Source organism: Opisthocomus hoazin, chromosome 5, assembly GCF_030867145.1.
Source record: "Opisthocomus hoazin isolate bOpiHoa1 chromosome 5, bOpiHoa1.hap1, whole genome shotgun sequence".
NCBI classification, from domain to species: Eukaryota; Metazoa; Chordata; class Aves; order Opisthocomiformes; family Opisthocomidae; genus Opisthocomus; species Opisthocomus hoazin.
The window spans coordinates 28637178-28652650 of NC_134418.1; the positions used below are offsets into that span (position 1 = coordinate 28637178).

Genomic DNA, 15473 nt, shown 5'->3' on the forward strand with positions numbered 1-15473 from the left:
GAACTTATTACTGAAACTTCTAAGGAAGAGAAAGATCTTTTTTGAGAGGCATTACTAAAACATAATTTTCAAACTTCATATGAACATTACAACAACAGCAAATGGCAAAACTGAAAAGTTGAGCAGCAACTGAATATCATATTTAGTTTTATAGTGAATAATATCACCCACCTTCTGTAGCAAATTGCTCTAGATGTTTTAAGGTGATTTCTTTGTATTTTGAACTTTCAGCAAGACGGTCATAAATTACAGTATCCTACAAAAAACCAAACTGAACTCAGAACAATTTACTAGAAAAATGAGAGGTTTTGTGTAGACAATACAGATAATGTAGGAAAATGGCAGAAAAATATGGAGCACTGTACTAATTTATTTCAGAACTAAAAATGAATAGAAGTAATTTTATCTCAGGGGAAAGAAAAAGGGACATTCCAAATCCTCAGAGTCTCTAAATGTACAAATTCTGCTGTGATGCAGTTTTTCTCTCCCACATTTTTTGCTGTTATTTGCCTCCATTTTGAAAAGTGCTGCATCTTCCTTTGGCTTGACACATGAATTCTTTTAATCTCCTAAAATGCTGTCTTCCTCTTTAATATTAAGCCCACAAGGTAAAACTAATGTTTCGTAACTGCCATTCTCAGGTTTTTGTAGCCAGCTTGATACACAGAATACTAACAGCAGCTTCTTCTCTCCACTTGAAGAGATACAGAATAGACATCTATATTCAACATTCATTTATTTTAAACCATTCAGAAACTGGATTCGCATCCCCCTCTCCCTCAAACTTGACTTTAGATACTGAACAAGAACTAATAAGGAACTCTGTCCTTCCTAGATGTGTTGCAATTAAGATCTCTTCCCACAGATCCTGTTTTCAGGAAAATTTACTTCTGGCATAACATCAACGGTAGGTTAATATTCACATCGAGTAACTTTTGCTTGATTACTGTTTCTACCTTGTAATTCATACTCAGTTACTCCAGCAAGTAACTAATAGATTAAACCATACATTCATCCATTTTCTTTCTGAAACAATTACCAGGAAGTATAAAGGTATTAGTCCAGTACAAAGAATAGGATGAACAGGTCTGTCATACCTTCATAGGTGGGGGGGGGGGGGGGGGGGAGGAGAAGACATTAACTAGTTTACCACATTAAATAGCTACATAGTAAAACGATGTAAATTGAAAAAGGCATCAACATTCCTCCTCCCGCATTTTCAACCAGTTGAAACAGTTGTAACAACCTGCAGCTGTAATAACCTGGAGTTATAGTAACCTTTTGCTTTTGTATTTGTATTGGTAGCACATGTGCTCTGACACAGTAAACACAGAATAAAACTCACGGCTCCTTTGCAGTAGAGTCTTAACTTTCCCAACGGTGTACGAACTATCACTGACATTCTCTTCCTAGTGCTGAAAGAGATATAAATACCCTATATAAGGTGGTTTGTAAATAAATATTTACCAACATTTTACATAAGAATATCAATAGATATATAAGACAAAGGAAAAGAAGTAAACGCTATCTATTCTGAATTATGTTGTCAAGTGACGGATGGAAAAACAGTTTTACTGTCTAATAATTAGAGTGCATGCTGGTTTTCCATGCATAATTCTGCAGGCCTTTTTCCTGTAAAAACAGATCTGAGACTCTTCACCTTCATCTGAATACTGTCTATTGATCACCAAAAAGGATCTTAAAGCACAAAGAACTTGTGATCAATATAATAAAGAGGTAGGGCACCACGCACTGTTTCAGCATTTTCTTCCTTCCCAGACAGTCTCTTGTACTGTGCTGCAATCCTTTGCTGTCATCCCAGAGTTTCATCCATCAGACAAAGTTTTAAGTATGCTAAGATTTGGAAGGAGTCTTGCCCCATTTTAACTACTCTCTGGCTCTCACTTGTTAATAAGATGTAACTATTTTTTATTTTTGCCCTCATGACTGAGGTAGGAATTAGAAGAAAGCATGGAGAAGACTGTCAGTCTCTACTTTCTGTCTTCCCTTTGAGGTCTTCTGACAAGCATATTTTAGATTCAAGATCGCATCCAGTCAAAATGTGTATCTATACCATAATTCCCTTAAACGCCAACATTTTAAATAAATCCAGAGAAACTATTCAGGGAACAAAAGATGTTTCTCATACAAGAGATCACAGTAAAATATGGAAAAGCGATGGAAGTAAATGGTTCTTCCACAGTTTCAATTCCTGTTGGAACTGGATCCCATTTATAGACTATTAAATAGCATTTTATTGTATGAATGGTTCCTGAAGTTCAGACTGCCATGGAAAACATCCTATAAATAAAACATACAGAGATAGGTGGATGAAAGAATATTATAATTACTGGTGAAATAACTGACTGAGTAGTATCTTCAAGAAGATATCTTCCTATTCCACCTGTGCGTGCACTTTGCTTCAAGTATAGACATCTGAACAGCAATATTAAGCTACATTTCTCCTGTGAATATTGCACAAGAGAGCATAAAAAGCCATTATCTGCTGCAACTTTCTCCATTTCATCTCTAACCCATAAAAACTCAGATAAGCAGAATTCCAAAAACCACTAGACAGTGTCCAGTTAGGGATCTGCTTAGACAACAGTGGAGAAATTCAGATCATCTAAATTGCAGTTAAGTTGCCTAAAATACAAGCGAGTCTCAGATCCACTTTGATTCCGGGCAAGATTACCTAGCCTACTGCTACTTAAATTCATTACACTGGCTTGAATGTTCAGTTAAGGAACTGTGGAGGAATTACAGTAACTTAGGGTTTGTATAAACAGTAATTCGACAAATATACGCCCTTGAGAGGTAAAAACTCGGCAGTTTTGTACTTGTCTTACAATACTGGAAGACTGCAATCCTGAAGTTCTGCACGCAGCTGCCTATCAATCTACTGAAGATTTATTAGAGGACAAGCAATGTTTTCCTCTAGCATTCTGAAACTTTAGCTATGAAGACAGATATTGAATCTTGACTGACATACATTTTCTTAGTAAAACTGCGGTAAAGCTAATGAGCAGGACTTACTGTCAAGGACTTCTAAATTTTTATGAGCCTTTTCATTGCAGTGACAGTTTTATTTCCCTTTCTTGGTGAAATACAGAAACCCACAAAATCGCTACACTGCTATAAACAAGTGTCAGTGCGAAACCATCTTTTTTTTTTTTTTTTTTCTTTCACCATAGGAGGGATATGAGCAGCCATAAAGGCGACCTGGTTATAAGGGGAGAAGTACTGAACATAAGATGTCTGCTGAAATACTGAAAAAGAAAATGCCTGCCAGCCTGGGAATTGCTAGCCTGGGAACCAGAAACATTCTTGAGAAGTGCAGCTGGCATCTCTGAAGTACAGATGGGTACCTAGAAATCAGAGGCATCCTAAGATATGATCAATAAGCACAAAACAAGGAACTGTTACTGCAACTTACTGTCTGGAGAGGTGAAAAAGTCTAAAAAAGGGAGAAAACATCCTGAGAAAGTAGCAATTGACAACTGCTATTGGTTGTCCTAGCCGAAAGAACACGAGAACAGTCTGGAAAAGTAGAAATTGGTCTGAGAGAAAACACCATCATCTATTGGCTGTCCCAGGTGAAAAACAGAAATCAGCAGCATCTATTGACTGCTCCAGGTGGTGGCGTCCTATGGCCTCTTATGTCTCTGCCATAAAAAAATTACTTGCTTTTACCCAAAACGAAGCCCCTCTGTCTCAGAAATCCCCCTGCATGAATTTCTCTCCGAGATCTCCTGGACAAGTTATTGGACCATCACCAGGAACACCTGGCTGACTCCTGACTGTCACTCTTCAAAGTGAGACTTTGTCCGTCATCCGCTTTGAGGCCTCACTCCTGGCGAGTGCTGTACCTGTATTATTTTGAATAATATATATATACTTGTGTGTGCAAGCACATACAGTTAACCAATAGTAAGTTTATTCCTTCACTAGTGATAATTTAGTAGCAACTTGTAACGTATGGAAATACCTACTTGGTGCTACTATTGATTGCTGTCATTATTAAAATGTAACTGTACTTTCTTTATTATTTATGAGCATACTTGCTTTAGTAATAGTAATGTGTAGTAACCTGTGATAAAGAAATTTAGAAAATAAAGCCTCCGTGTCCTTGTGTGTTATGGAGTCCTGCAAATCAACTGTCGTGAACTCTGTACACTGACAAGCTTGTCACAACCCAAAGGGTTACCCAAGAGGCAGAATAGCTGGTAATTCCCATGGAGTTGCCACAGGATTACAGATAGACAGAAGCATCTTAAGGGGATAGAAGTATCTCCCTCAGTCACAATACTTGACACTTCCAGAATCAGGGAATGCAGAAGTAGCTCTTGATGTGCCCCCTGTTACTTTAAAATTTGTCTTCAGGTTTAAGATGAACATTTCTTCAGAGCGTAAGCACACAGCCACAGAGGTTTTGGTACTTCCTCTGTCAGCTACTCATTCTTTTTCTATGTTTAGAACTCTTAGTCTTTAGTCACAGAACAGAATCAGTATATTCTGGACCTCTTTGAATGATGGAGAGAAGATAAGGTCTCAAATGCCCTAGAAGGAGGCCTTCTGTCTGCCCAGTACAACAGTCAAAGCAATGTCAATTATACATAAAACTGATCAGACAGGGGACTAGTTAAGCTATTACTGTATTTCAGGTAAATACATTGGCATTCTGAATAAGAAAATAATTGGTTTTTTGACAAGAAGCTTTATCACAGACTGTTTCCACTAGACTGTGGAGATATGCCCCAGGGATGCAGATGAATATCAGTCATTAATTCAATAGATGGTACATACTCCAGAAGTATCTTATTATTACACCTATACTCAATACTTGCTAGTGAAATTAATTCTCGTGCTAAAAAATCAATTCATTCCTCTAACAAAACAAGCAGATACAAGTCAAAACCTCATTCAGTAGCACTGCTAGTAATGACATGCTGATGCAAAGACTGATGTGCAATTTGTGCACTGATAATGGACATCGCTTATGCTTACTGAAACAAGGACTCGCATGCTCAGAATCACGCTCATCCTTGCAACCGGCCCCAGTGAAAAGACAGTAGATGTAGTTTGCACACGGATGACAGTAAGCTTAAGACATTCTTTGCTTCTGGATCCTTAACTCACATAGTGCCTTGCTTCCACCTGCCCGTAGATACATACCCTAGGAGGTGGTTTTGGCTTCCAAGAGACAGCTGTGATTCTTCTATTTGTTACAGTTCTAGGTGACAGAATACAAGAACGGGCACAACACTGCATAATTCCTGCCCTGACAGTATGGGAAGTCCTGAAGAGCAGAGGGTCTGAACAACTCTTCACTTTACTGAGTTTAAGGTACCACACCAGTTGTGGCATCTGAGCAGAGTATCTACTGGACGCAACCTAAACTCAGCACAAGTTATCAATACACTATTTGCTCCACAGAGATTAGCACTACATTTTCGGAATAGCTGACAGCTGGTTAAGGATTATAAATTGCTTTCAGTATGCTCACCTGCCAATTAGACTGAGAGCTACTTCCTTGCTACGAACAATGTATAATTACCATTTTGCATAAATCTACTACTTCTGTTTTCACAGGCACAGCTACAATCACTGTAAAAAGAGAATACCATAAAAGACAACTCTATCAAGCACTCCTACAAGTTTTACTTCCATAACATACTTCTCCAAAAGACTATCCTATCCTATCAAATATTGCCACTGTTGCACTCCACTTGTAGAAGACTCTCATCTGACTTGTACTGGAAGGTGGCAAGGAATTATTTTGCATTTTTTCTGGGAAAAAACTCAGAACACCTGGAAACCCTTAACTCAATAGTTTAATTGCTACAGATTACTTCTCCAAAGGTACATGCTCCTACCCATACAGATAGTGTCATGTTCTGGAGCCAAAATTTCTCGTGCGGTGGAACAAGGGTGACCTCTAGTGCTTCCAACAAGGCAGTTCCAAGCAAAGCCAAATATTACCAAGTAAGAACAAAAACAGCTACAAAAACCGAATGCTTAAAGCTGGGTGATGGGTATCCACCAAAAAAACTTAATCCTCCAAAGGCTAAGATTTCAAAGCAAGTCTCCTTTCTCCATAAAGTATGACTGTTTAAATCACAATTTTAGACGGATACAAAAGTTTAAAAAGATCCATGAAATCCAGACAAAGATCCAAACCAGAAACAAAGTAGGACTCCTTCACTGCTACTCCATGAATGCAGTATAAACCTTCACCGGTGTCAATCTAACAACAACACACTTTCTGCTACCTACTTGCTAACTTTCCAGAAAATAAAGTGAAAGTAATGCCTACAGAAAAATGAAACCATGGCATAAACCCGAAAAATTGCATGTATGTCCTCTACAATACACACAGCCAACACTAATTGCAAGCAGTCATTAAAAGACATTCAAAACGATAGAAATTACTTTCTGTTGCATTATTTTTTCCCACTGCAGTGATCTTTATGTTTCACATTATTATTGCTATTATTACAACTACAGGCAACTACTTCTCTCATTTCACCCAATCTATACACCTTCAGCCCATCTCTCCAGTATCTCCTTGGATTTTTTTTTATTCCCCCAATCTTTTTGCTTCTTTAGCTAAGCTCCAGGGCAACATAACAGGACAGAAAGGAAAACAACGACAATGATCACTTTCCACAGGCACCATTAACAGTACCAATTTTAAGAAAAAAAGAGCTTCCTCTAAATATAAATTCCTTCCCTATCCTGTGCCAAAGTAAGCAATGGGGCTACATGAATACTTAGAACACAGACGATATGCATGGACACACTTTAAATAGATTTACATAACAAGCAAAGCTGCATCCAGATTTCTTATGGGTACCTTTCTAATTCCAACAGCTTTGACAGAATTTTTTTTACAAATTGACAGAAAGCAAAGTACGTGAAAAACTCAGTTTCCAAGAAAACTAACTGGCCAATGCTCTAGTGATGCTGCTCAGAAGAGAATGGGTTTCAGTCCAGAGTATTTAAACAAGTCATAATTGTGCAAGTATATTTCAGGTCAAACGCAAAATTTCACTCTATCAGCCAAGGCGAACACAAATTATGTATAACACTTCTTTGAATCTTCACTGCTGCCCCCAAATATCAAATTTTTCATTAATCATACAGTGCCAGAGCTTTCAGAAAGACATTTTGAAGTTCAAATGCTCTCCTACACTGTCTTCTCACATCACTTGTTGAAGTTTTGAGATCGAGACTTTTTCAATCTTTGCACAAAAGCAAAAGTGAGAAATATTAGCCAAAAAGGAGAAAACAGGAAAAAATATATGCCTCTGAAAATGTTTTAAAATAAAACCAGAAGTACGATCTTAATCATCTACACTGCTTTGCCTATAGTATGATCATATATTACAGATGTAAAAGCAACACAACCTGTATACTTTGCCTGTACAAATATCAAAAATGCAAATATTTTCATCCATAAAAGAAATGTATAAAAGTATTTTCACAAAAAGACATTAAGTGCACAACATGCTGTTTACCTTGTAAATTCCAGGACATTTAGCAGTTCATATCTCTCTTCCTGTCCCAACTGAAGAAGAAAGGAAAAAAAAAAAGCAGGAAAAGGTGAGAAATAATGCAAAAAACCTCAAGCAAAAGAAACAAAACCACCAAACAATATCTCAACAGATATGTCCCATGCCGCAGTTATTCAAAAATTATTTAATACAGCAAGAGTAAATACAGCAAACTAACATTACTCCAGTGTACTTACAGACTCTATGATTACTGAATCAGGTGTCCTTCCAGTAAATACAAACCGAAGATGCCTGGCTGCTCTGACCAATGCTCCTTCATCTGCAACAAGGCAATTGGTTACCTTGCAGCTGTACCAGAAAACTGTTGGTTTACCCCATGACTTCATGGGCACAGTCCAAGCTTTTCTACTTTTGGCTTCCTTTTTCCTTTACAGATTTTTAAGATTAGATGTGGTGCTGGAACGAACTCTTTGTTTCTCCTGTTAAAGCTGATGAAACGAGTTTACAGTTCAGAGAAAATAAGCCCTCAAAGGAACACGCCTTTTAGCTCAATAACGAGAACATCCTCATTGAAGCACCTAGGCAAGCACCTTCCTCAGTAGGGTACTAGACAAGATACATTTCTTTCTGTGTAAGTTCTGTTTTAGAAGAGTGATGAATCATTCCTGTGAATAGGTAACTTCAATGCCTACATTCAGCAAACATTTCAAGCAGCAACACAGTCTCCCATAGGCATCAGTGCTCTCCAAATGGCTCAGGATGTCAAAATGGAATTTGTTTGCAATGCCCAACAGAACATTGTCACGGCCCAGTTAGCTTTATTTATGGCCCTACCTCTGCCCTTGTCTCCCAATATCTGAAGGACAGAATTTAGAGAGATAGCCACCTGGGAGCTGGCACAGACAGGAAAAAGGAAGGCTGGAGACTCTCTGCACTTCATGTTATTTACCCCATCATAAGTTGTAATAACACGGTAGTTCAGCAGAGCTGACCGTATTTTAATCATTTTGCCTTGCTTCATCACTTCCTGAATTCAAAAATTGCCTATGAACCACAGAAGGCTTGAGCCAGACCTTTTGCAGTACAATATTTTCTCACTATCTAGTAGAACTTCTTGCAACTTTTATCTACTAAAAACATTTCTTTTTCATTTATGATTACAAACAATGTATTTGCTCTAAATCAATACCACGGTTACCAAGTACAGAACAGGTTTACAAGCAAGGACATCAACTTGTCTCCTAGTTTGATTTCTATTTGCATTTGAGCACTTTCTTCAGACTTCCACAGCAATGTGGCAACACCTTAGGAGTGCTGTATGGTTAATCACCTTTTGCCCTTATATAATCCACAGGGCATTCATATGTATTTTCTAAAGCAAATTAGAAAAGTTTAAATCCTTTCTTGACAAAACTGATTTTAGCTGACATCAACTCTTTTTCTAAGGGTTATCTTTTCCAGTTTTGGAAGATACTTCAAAAACAATAAACTTTGAATAAAATTTGCTTTTTGAGTTGATAGAATATTTTACTGTACGTTCACTCAATTATTTGAGTCTCACCTGGAGATGCTGCTTGATATATAATTTTATCACCTTCTCTTTCTGGAACTGCTGTATGACACACTGCCATCATTGTCAAAAACTCACATATTACAGGTGCAGTTGGCTAATAAAAAAAAAGGTGTCAGTGTGATTAATCACTTAAGCAGTAACTAACTGAAATGTAGTAATAGATATGGACAAATAATAGTCAACAAAAATTAATTAAAAATTTTTCCTCTCTTCTTTAAAAACTATCAACAACTGAACAAACCAGACGTTACCTGTACATTAATTTCAGCATGCAGAATAACTTCTTGCTGCTGTACTTCCATACAGGCCATACAGACAGAATTTAGTGGCATTTGCTTCATAACAGTCAAAAGCAGATAACCAAAAACATCGAATAATTCAAATTAGCATTTTACAGGGAAGGTAAGTCTGAATGCTGCATTGAAAGAATTTTACTTTATTCGCTGAAGTCTCTCTGGATGTTGTCTTTTTTACTAAAATATTCCCTCTTACATTACTTTTGTGTAATACTATATTTGACAACACTTTTTAAGAACCTTAAGAAAGATGCAGCAACTGAACCCAAAAATCACGTCCAAAATGCTGCAAGGTAAGGCAGACAGCTTTTAAAGAAGATATTTAGACGAATGTCTTAGGCACTTCAGAGCCTACAAAGCTCAAACAGTTTTAAATGATCTAGCAAAAATAGAGGAAAAGAATATATCTAAGCAAAATAGTTGATTGTTTTTGACGAACACAGCTAAAAACCTTATTAGTACAGCTGAAATTTGCAACATGAATGAACTGACTCCTGAATGGTTGTTCAAAAGAAACCCGAACATTCCCCCTACATAAGCTCAAAGCAGCTGCCACCTCAACTGAGGGTTTTTGTAGCTTGTTTATAGTATTTCACATTAGTAGCAGACTACGAGTGTCAGTAATGAAGATAACATTACAATTACTATATAACATACAACAGTCTCTGAAAAACTAACAATTTCACAGTGCAGTAACAATAATGGAAGCAGGTTCCTGTCCTCTTCCACTGAGGGCCTCCAAGATGTATTCAGAAGCCTGAATCACAGATTTTTTTTCCAAAGCACTTCAGAAGACATTTAAGATACAGTGGTGAAATCTCTCTTCGAATGTGTGCCTGAACTTTTGACTTTAAGATGTACATAAATGCATTTTTAGAGCTTGTATGCTCATATTATATATACTACTACTTATCTACCAGAAAACTTTCAAGATTCAAAGACCTGCACATCGAGGATTCTCTAGACAATAGCAGTAACAGGATGATGCCTTTTCCAAGCAGCCTATATTACTAGCACTGAAAATGGTCTGTGCAGGTAAGTGTAAGAGCCCCTCTGCCTTAGATACACTTGAGAGTTGCACTCCAGTGTTTAGTATTTAAAACTTCCCCATTTGCAGCAACAAAATGCTTCAATGTCTGCCAGTTAGCCTGAAATTATCCTCCCAGAAAGACAAAATTTAAGGAAAGAAAACAGTAAATTATTTACACTCTTCAAAAAGAGAACACTTACACTATTTAAGGTAGGTGTTCTTGGTTATGATTTGGCAAAAACAGAGTCGTAGAATGATAAAATGGTTTGGGTTGGAAGGGACCTTAAAGATCATCTAGTTCCAGCCCCCCTGCCATGGGGGACCACTACAGGCCCTACTATAAAGTCTGTCCCCTTCTTTCTTATAAGCCCCTTTTAAGCACTGGACAGCTGCTCTAAGGTCTCCCCGGAGTCTTCTCTTCTCCAGGCTGAACAGCCCCAACTCTCTCAGCCTTGGAGAGGTACTCCAGCCCCCGGATCATTTTTGTGGTCCACCTCTGGACCCACTCCAACAGGTACATGACCTTCCTGTGCTGAGGGCTCCAGAGCTGGACACAGGATTGCAGGTGAGATCTCACCACATCTCTTGTACAAATGACAAACAGAAAGTAGTAATGATGATACTGTTTCTTTGTTAAATCGTAAACTGATCTATTATGTTTCTGCAAAATCTATTGTCTCTTCAGGGCAAATACCAGCCTATAGAATGCCTGTTCCACTTCATCATCCGAACTGATGATCTAACCTCATGGAAGCACGCACACAATAAAAATGTATATGGTTAACTCCTGACTCTTCTCTAAGCCTGGGCACAAAAACAGTAAGTCATGTCAGGATAGTAAGTTAACTTGACTGATCCTGAAAGCTTTGACGGATCCCATGACATCATACGGTCAGCATGATTAACGTTAAAAAACCCACAGAATGAAGAACGTAAGACTATTATATTTCAGACTCATAAAATCTGAATCACACCATAAAAAAAAAAAGGGTAAAAAAACCAGTCTGGATCTAATTAACATGTATTAGCAACAACTATAGAAGTAAGCATGAGGGCATGCAGATTTTGTGTAAATACGTAATTTATTTAAGTTCCTTCAAAAGACAACATCTTTTGACCTACTGAAAGCTATGGTTTGATTTCACAAAACAATGGTAATTGTTTCTCTATAACTTACATGATTGCTTTGAAGATTCTCCAGTAATGACAAGTCACTAAACATTTTTTCTTCTCCATTTTGTGAGCCCTGCCTAGAAATAATTAGCAAAGAAGAGATCATCATTAGCATATTCTTAACAAGTTATATTCAAATTATCCATACTACTGTGCTAAGGTCAAACACAAATTTTGGTTTGTAGTGGTTACAATAAAGGCTGCAATCACATACTGTGAAAAAAAAGAAGTGAAAAGGTACTTGTTTCTACCTCCAAAGTTTATCTAATGTTAAGAAACCTTGATTTATATAAATACACTTAAATCCAGGGAAATTTCTATGCCAACTTCAGGTAATGCAGGATGATGTAAAAATAAATCTAGAGTGTAAAGACCGTGGCTTACTGTCTGCTGATCTCTAGAATGAGATTACTGAAAGGACTCAGAATGAGATATGCCTGAAGCGATTACATTTGTTTGAGAATTTGGCTGTTTCGAAATAGGTTTGCAAATGGTTCCAGAAAAGAAAGTCCAGTATCTGAAAAGCATAAGCAAATTGAGTTCAGACATCAGGGAAGTCTGCATGGAGAGGGTTTGTTTTATATTACTCATGATCAAAAAGGAACCTAGTAAACTGATGGATAAAGTAGACAGCAATAATGGTGAAGTAAAACGGGACTGAAGAGATGCAAGGTGGAGATTGTTCTGGAGAAATAAAGTCATACACTAATATGTCTCAAATTGCATAAATCTTCTGGCTGAAGCTGAAAGCTCAAAAAGATAGATACTTCCAGGAAGACTTGTTACTGCAGCTGACTGTTGAGCATTAAGACAATCCTGTTGAGTTTGAATCTCAGCGAAACAAAACTGTGCTGAAAAGTGAACCCACTTAGAGGAAAGTATTTTTTTCATTTACTTTGGAACTTGACTTGGCTCACATAATCTTAGAAGACAATGAACCCATTCAGTGATTTAAGTTGAAGTATAAGCCACATACATCAAAAATAATCCAAAGATTCTCTATGAACACCAAAAGCGAGCTGTTTTAGTCCTGCACTACCATGAAGGAATATAAAATGGCAGTACCTCCTCTACACAGCCACTCAAGGACTACTTTTTTCCAAAACCTGTTATAAAAGCAGAAATTCAAAGATTCCTTATTCACCAATACTTTTTTTTTTTTAATACAAAGCAAATAGATCTTGCAGTGTCAGATGTCAACAACTTCAGATACATTGAATTTGTTTAGATTCTAATGTTTAGGCTTTGTTTGCTTAACATTTCTGACAGAAAGACTTCAAAATATATTCCAGATTCTCAGTGATAAAAAAAGGAAAAATATTTGCAGGTATATGTTGTGTTAAACTGGAAAACAATTCTTTCTAATAAAACAAAAAAAAAGATTTAAAAAATCTGGAATTCAGTACATTAGAAATTTTAGGACTAAAAATGTTACTGTCATAAACAGATTCTATTAATTACAATAGATTTACAAAAAAATTTTCTTAAGTATCTTATTTCAGAAGTATTTACAAGATGTTCATCGCTTATAAAGGGGAAGTAGTTTTTCTTTTTTTTTTTTTTTTCCTTTTTGAACTACTGTTCAGGCATCAGTTTATCCATCTCACAGAACACTTTAAAAGATTTTGATGTGTATTAGTCAAACCCAGTCTTATTTCATAAATATCTTATAAGCAAGCATGCTTAATTTCATATAAGCACTGCATTATTTTAACGGAACCACTCACTTGTGTGCAGTTAAGCACACTTGTACATCTTTGTGCGAAACATCTTGCTGCTACATCAAATAAGGATATTCAGGTTAGGTAAGATTTTGGGATGTGCATGTGTGCCACTTTTCATATGTATGTGGGGAGAATTTTTCATTTTTTTGTCCTTCAAACTTTTAAAAGACATTACAGTTTTGTGTGATATATCTTGCTGTGACTTTCAACAAATACAGTAGTGATAATATAAAGACTGTAAACAACATTTCTTTCCCCATCTGATCTTTTTTTGAATAGTATTGCAAATATTTAGTTTAATAAAGAAAGATGAAGTAGCACAATGCATTATGCAGATGGCAGCAGAAAGGAAGCCAGGATTTGGTCTTTCCTGAGGTCCCCGTTAAGAGATTAATGTTGGCCCAAGTGTATTTGGGTGCTTTAATCTCAGTTTCAGTTAAGAGCTAGGTAGTGCTAATATTCTAAAATGAACTATAGGAAATAAAATATGAATGATAACTTCTAACATATATTTCACTCTAAAATTGTTGGAGCAGGTCCAGAGGAGGGCCATGAAAATGGAACACCTCTCCTGTGAGGAAAGGCTGAGAGTTGGGGCTGTTCAGCCTGGAGAAGAGAAGACTCTAGGGAGACCTCAGAGCAACCTTCCAGTACCTGAAGGGGCCTACAAGAAAGCTAGAGAGGGTCTTTCTACAAGGGTATATAGGGATAGGACAAGGGGTGATGTCTTTAAACTGAAAGAGGGCAGATTTAGATTAGATATTAGAAAGAAACTCTTTAAGGGTGGTGAAGCACAGGAACAGGTTGCCCAGAGAAGCTGTGGATGCCCCCTCCCTGGAAGGCAAGGCTGGATGGGGCTTTGAGCAACCTGGTCTAATGGAAGGTGTCCCTGCCCAAGGCAGAGGGGTTGGAACTAGGTGATCTTTTAGGCCCCTTACAATCCAAACCATTCTACGATTCAATGAAATATGGACTCTTTCCTCAAACATGTTAGTAATAGGTTAGTAATAATCTCAAAGTAACAGCAGAAAAGTGTGACCAAAGTTACTCTAATACCAACTACCTTAATAAATGACAAAACTTTCTCTCCAATAAGTAATTCTGAATTGTGCAATATCGTCAGTAGAATAACTGTAATATACCTCAGTGACCCTATTAGCAATTGTATTCCATAGTACACAACCTAATGCTGCAGAATTCTGATGGCATAACTTTGTGTAAGACTCTGTTGGTCTGCATCAATTCGAAGCTAAAATAACTTCTCAGTAAAATATCTCACATTTTGCTCTGTTTCTAAAAATGTCCTTCACTGGTTTTAAGCTTGAATCGTCAACAAACACCACACACTAATTGATTTTGAGAGCTTACCAATCATCTGAAGGAACACTATAATCCTCAGGCTCAGGGCAATGGCTGCACAAGTAGTAAGGGAAAAACAGAAACAGGGAGAGGAAAAAGAATCAAAAACGCTAAAAAAGTGGATCATGTATAAAAGTTTGTTAATGAAATTAAATTACCAAAAAAAAAAGTTTTGAAGGTATTTCAATCAAGTATTTTGCTAGTGTCTAGATAACAACAAAATATTGCAAAAAAATGATGTTTCTCTTGAGGCTTCACAAATTATAAATGACCATTTCTGTTCAGTTGAAAACTTGTCTACTTACTTATACCAGCAGATACAAAAGCATTTGCCCTCTTTACAAATCCTGCTTTATATTTCAGTAACTATACATTGTTACAGTTTCTCATTAAACAAAAAGTAGTTTTTTAATTATCTGAAGCTATGCTAATGCAGCTTGTCTGAGTGAGTTCACAAAATGCTGATGAACAAAGCTAGCCATAGCACATAAAGGACTCTGCCCTGTTACACAGGTTTGAATATATCACAATTTATAATGCACTTAGAAAGCAGAGGCATGGGCAATGAAACAGACACTTTCACCCTTTTCTGTGTTCCAAACTTCTTATCTGCATCAATACAGAAAGACAGAGTGACTCTGCTCTTTGAGTAGCTATGAGAGATGCTGTAACAGCTATTCACTGTAAAGAGAAACTGCTTTCTGAACAATAATACTCATCAGAAAGTGCATCTATGTCTTTTCAAAATGGGGTGGATGGGAGCTGGGAAGCATAGCAATAAAAATCAGGGTGTTGTTTTTT

At 37.0% G+C, this 15473-nt stretch overlaps 1 protein-coding gene across 4 annotated transcripts in view; it reads right to left on the reverse strand.

Moving 5' to 3' along the window:
* ATP8A1 (ATPase phospholipid transporting 8A1) overlaps nt 1–15473 on the reverse strand; it is a 131339-nt gene that overhangs the window by 68023 nt on the left and 47843 nt on the right. For 2 of the 4 annotated variants that reach the window (XM_075420762.1, XM_075420764.1), the window contains exons 15-21: nt 14682–14726; nt 11594–11666; nt 9079–9184; nt 7754–7836; nt 7521–7570; nt 1346–1415; nt 172–256 (exon numbers count right to left, since the gene is read on the reverse strand). In XM_075420762.1, the coding sequence (XP_075276877.1) occupies nt 172–256; nt 1346–1415; nt 7521–7570; nt 7754–7836; nt 9079–9184; nt 11594–11666; nt 14682–14726 (512 nt within the window). The remainder of the gene's footprint in view (nt 1–171; nt 257–1345; nt 1416–7520; nt 7571–7753; nt 7837–9078; nt 9185–11593; nt 11667–14681; nt 14727–15473) is intronic. The other 2 variants (XM_075420765.1, XM_075420766.1) reach the window with 1 other exon arrangement.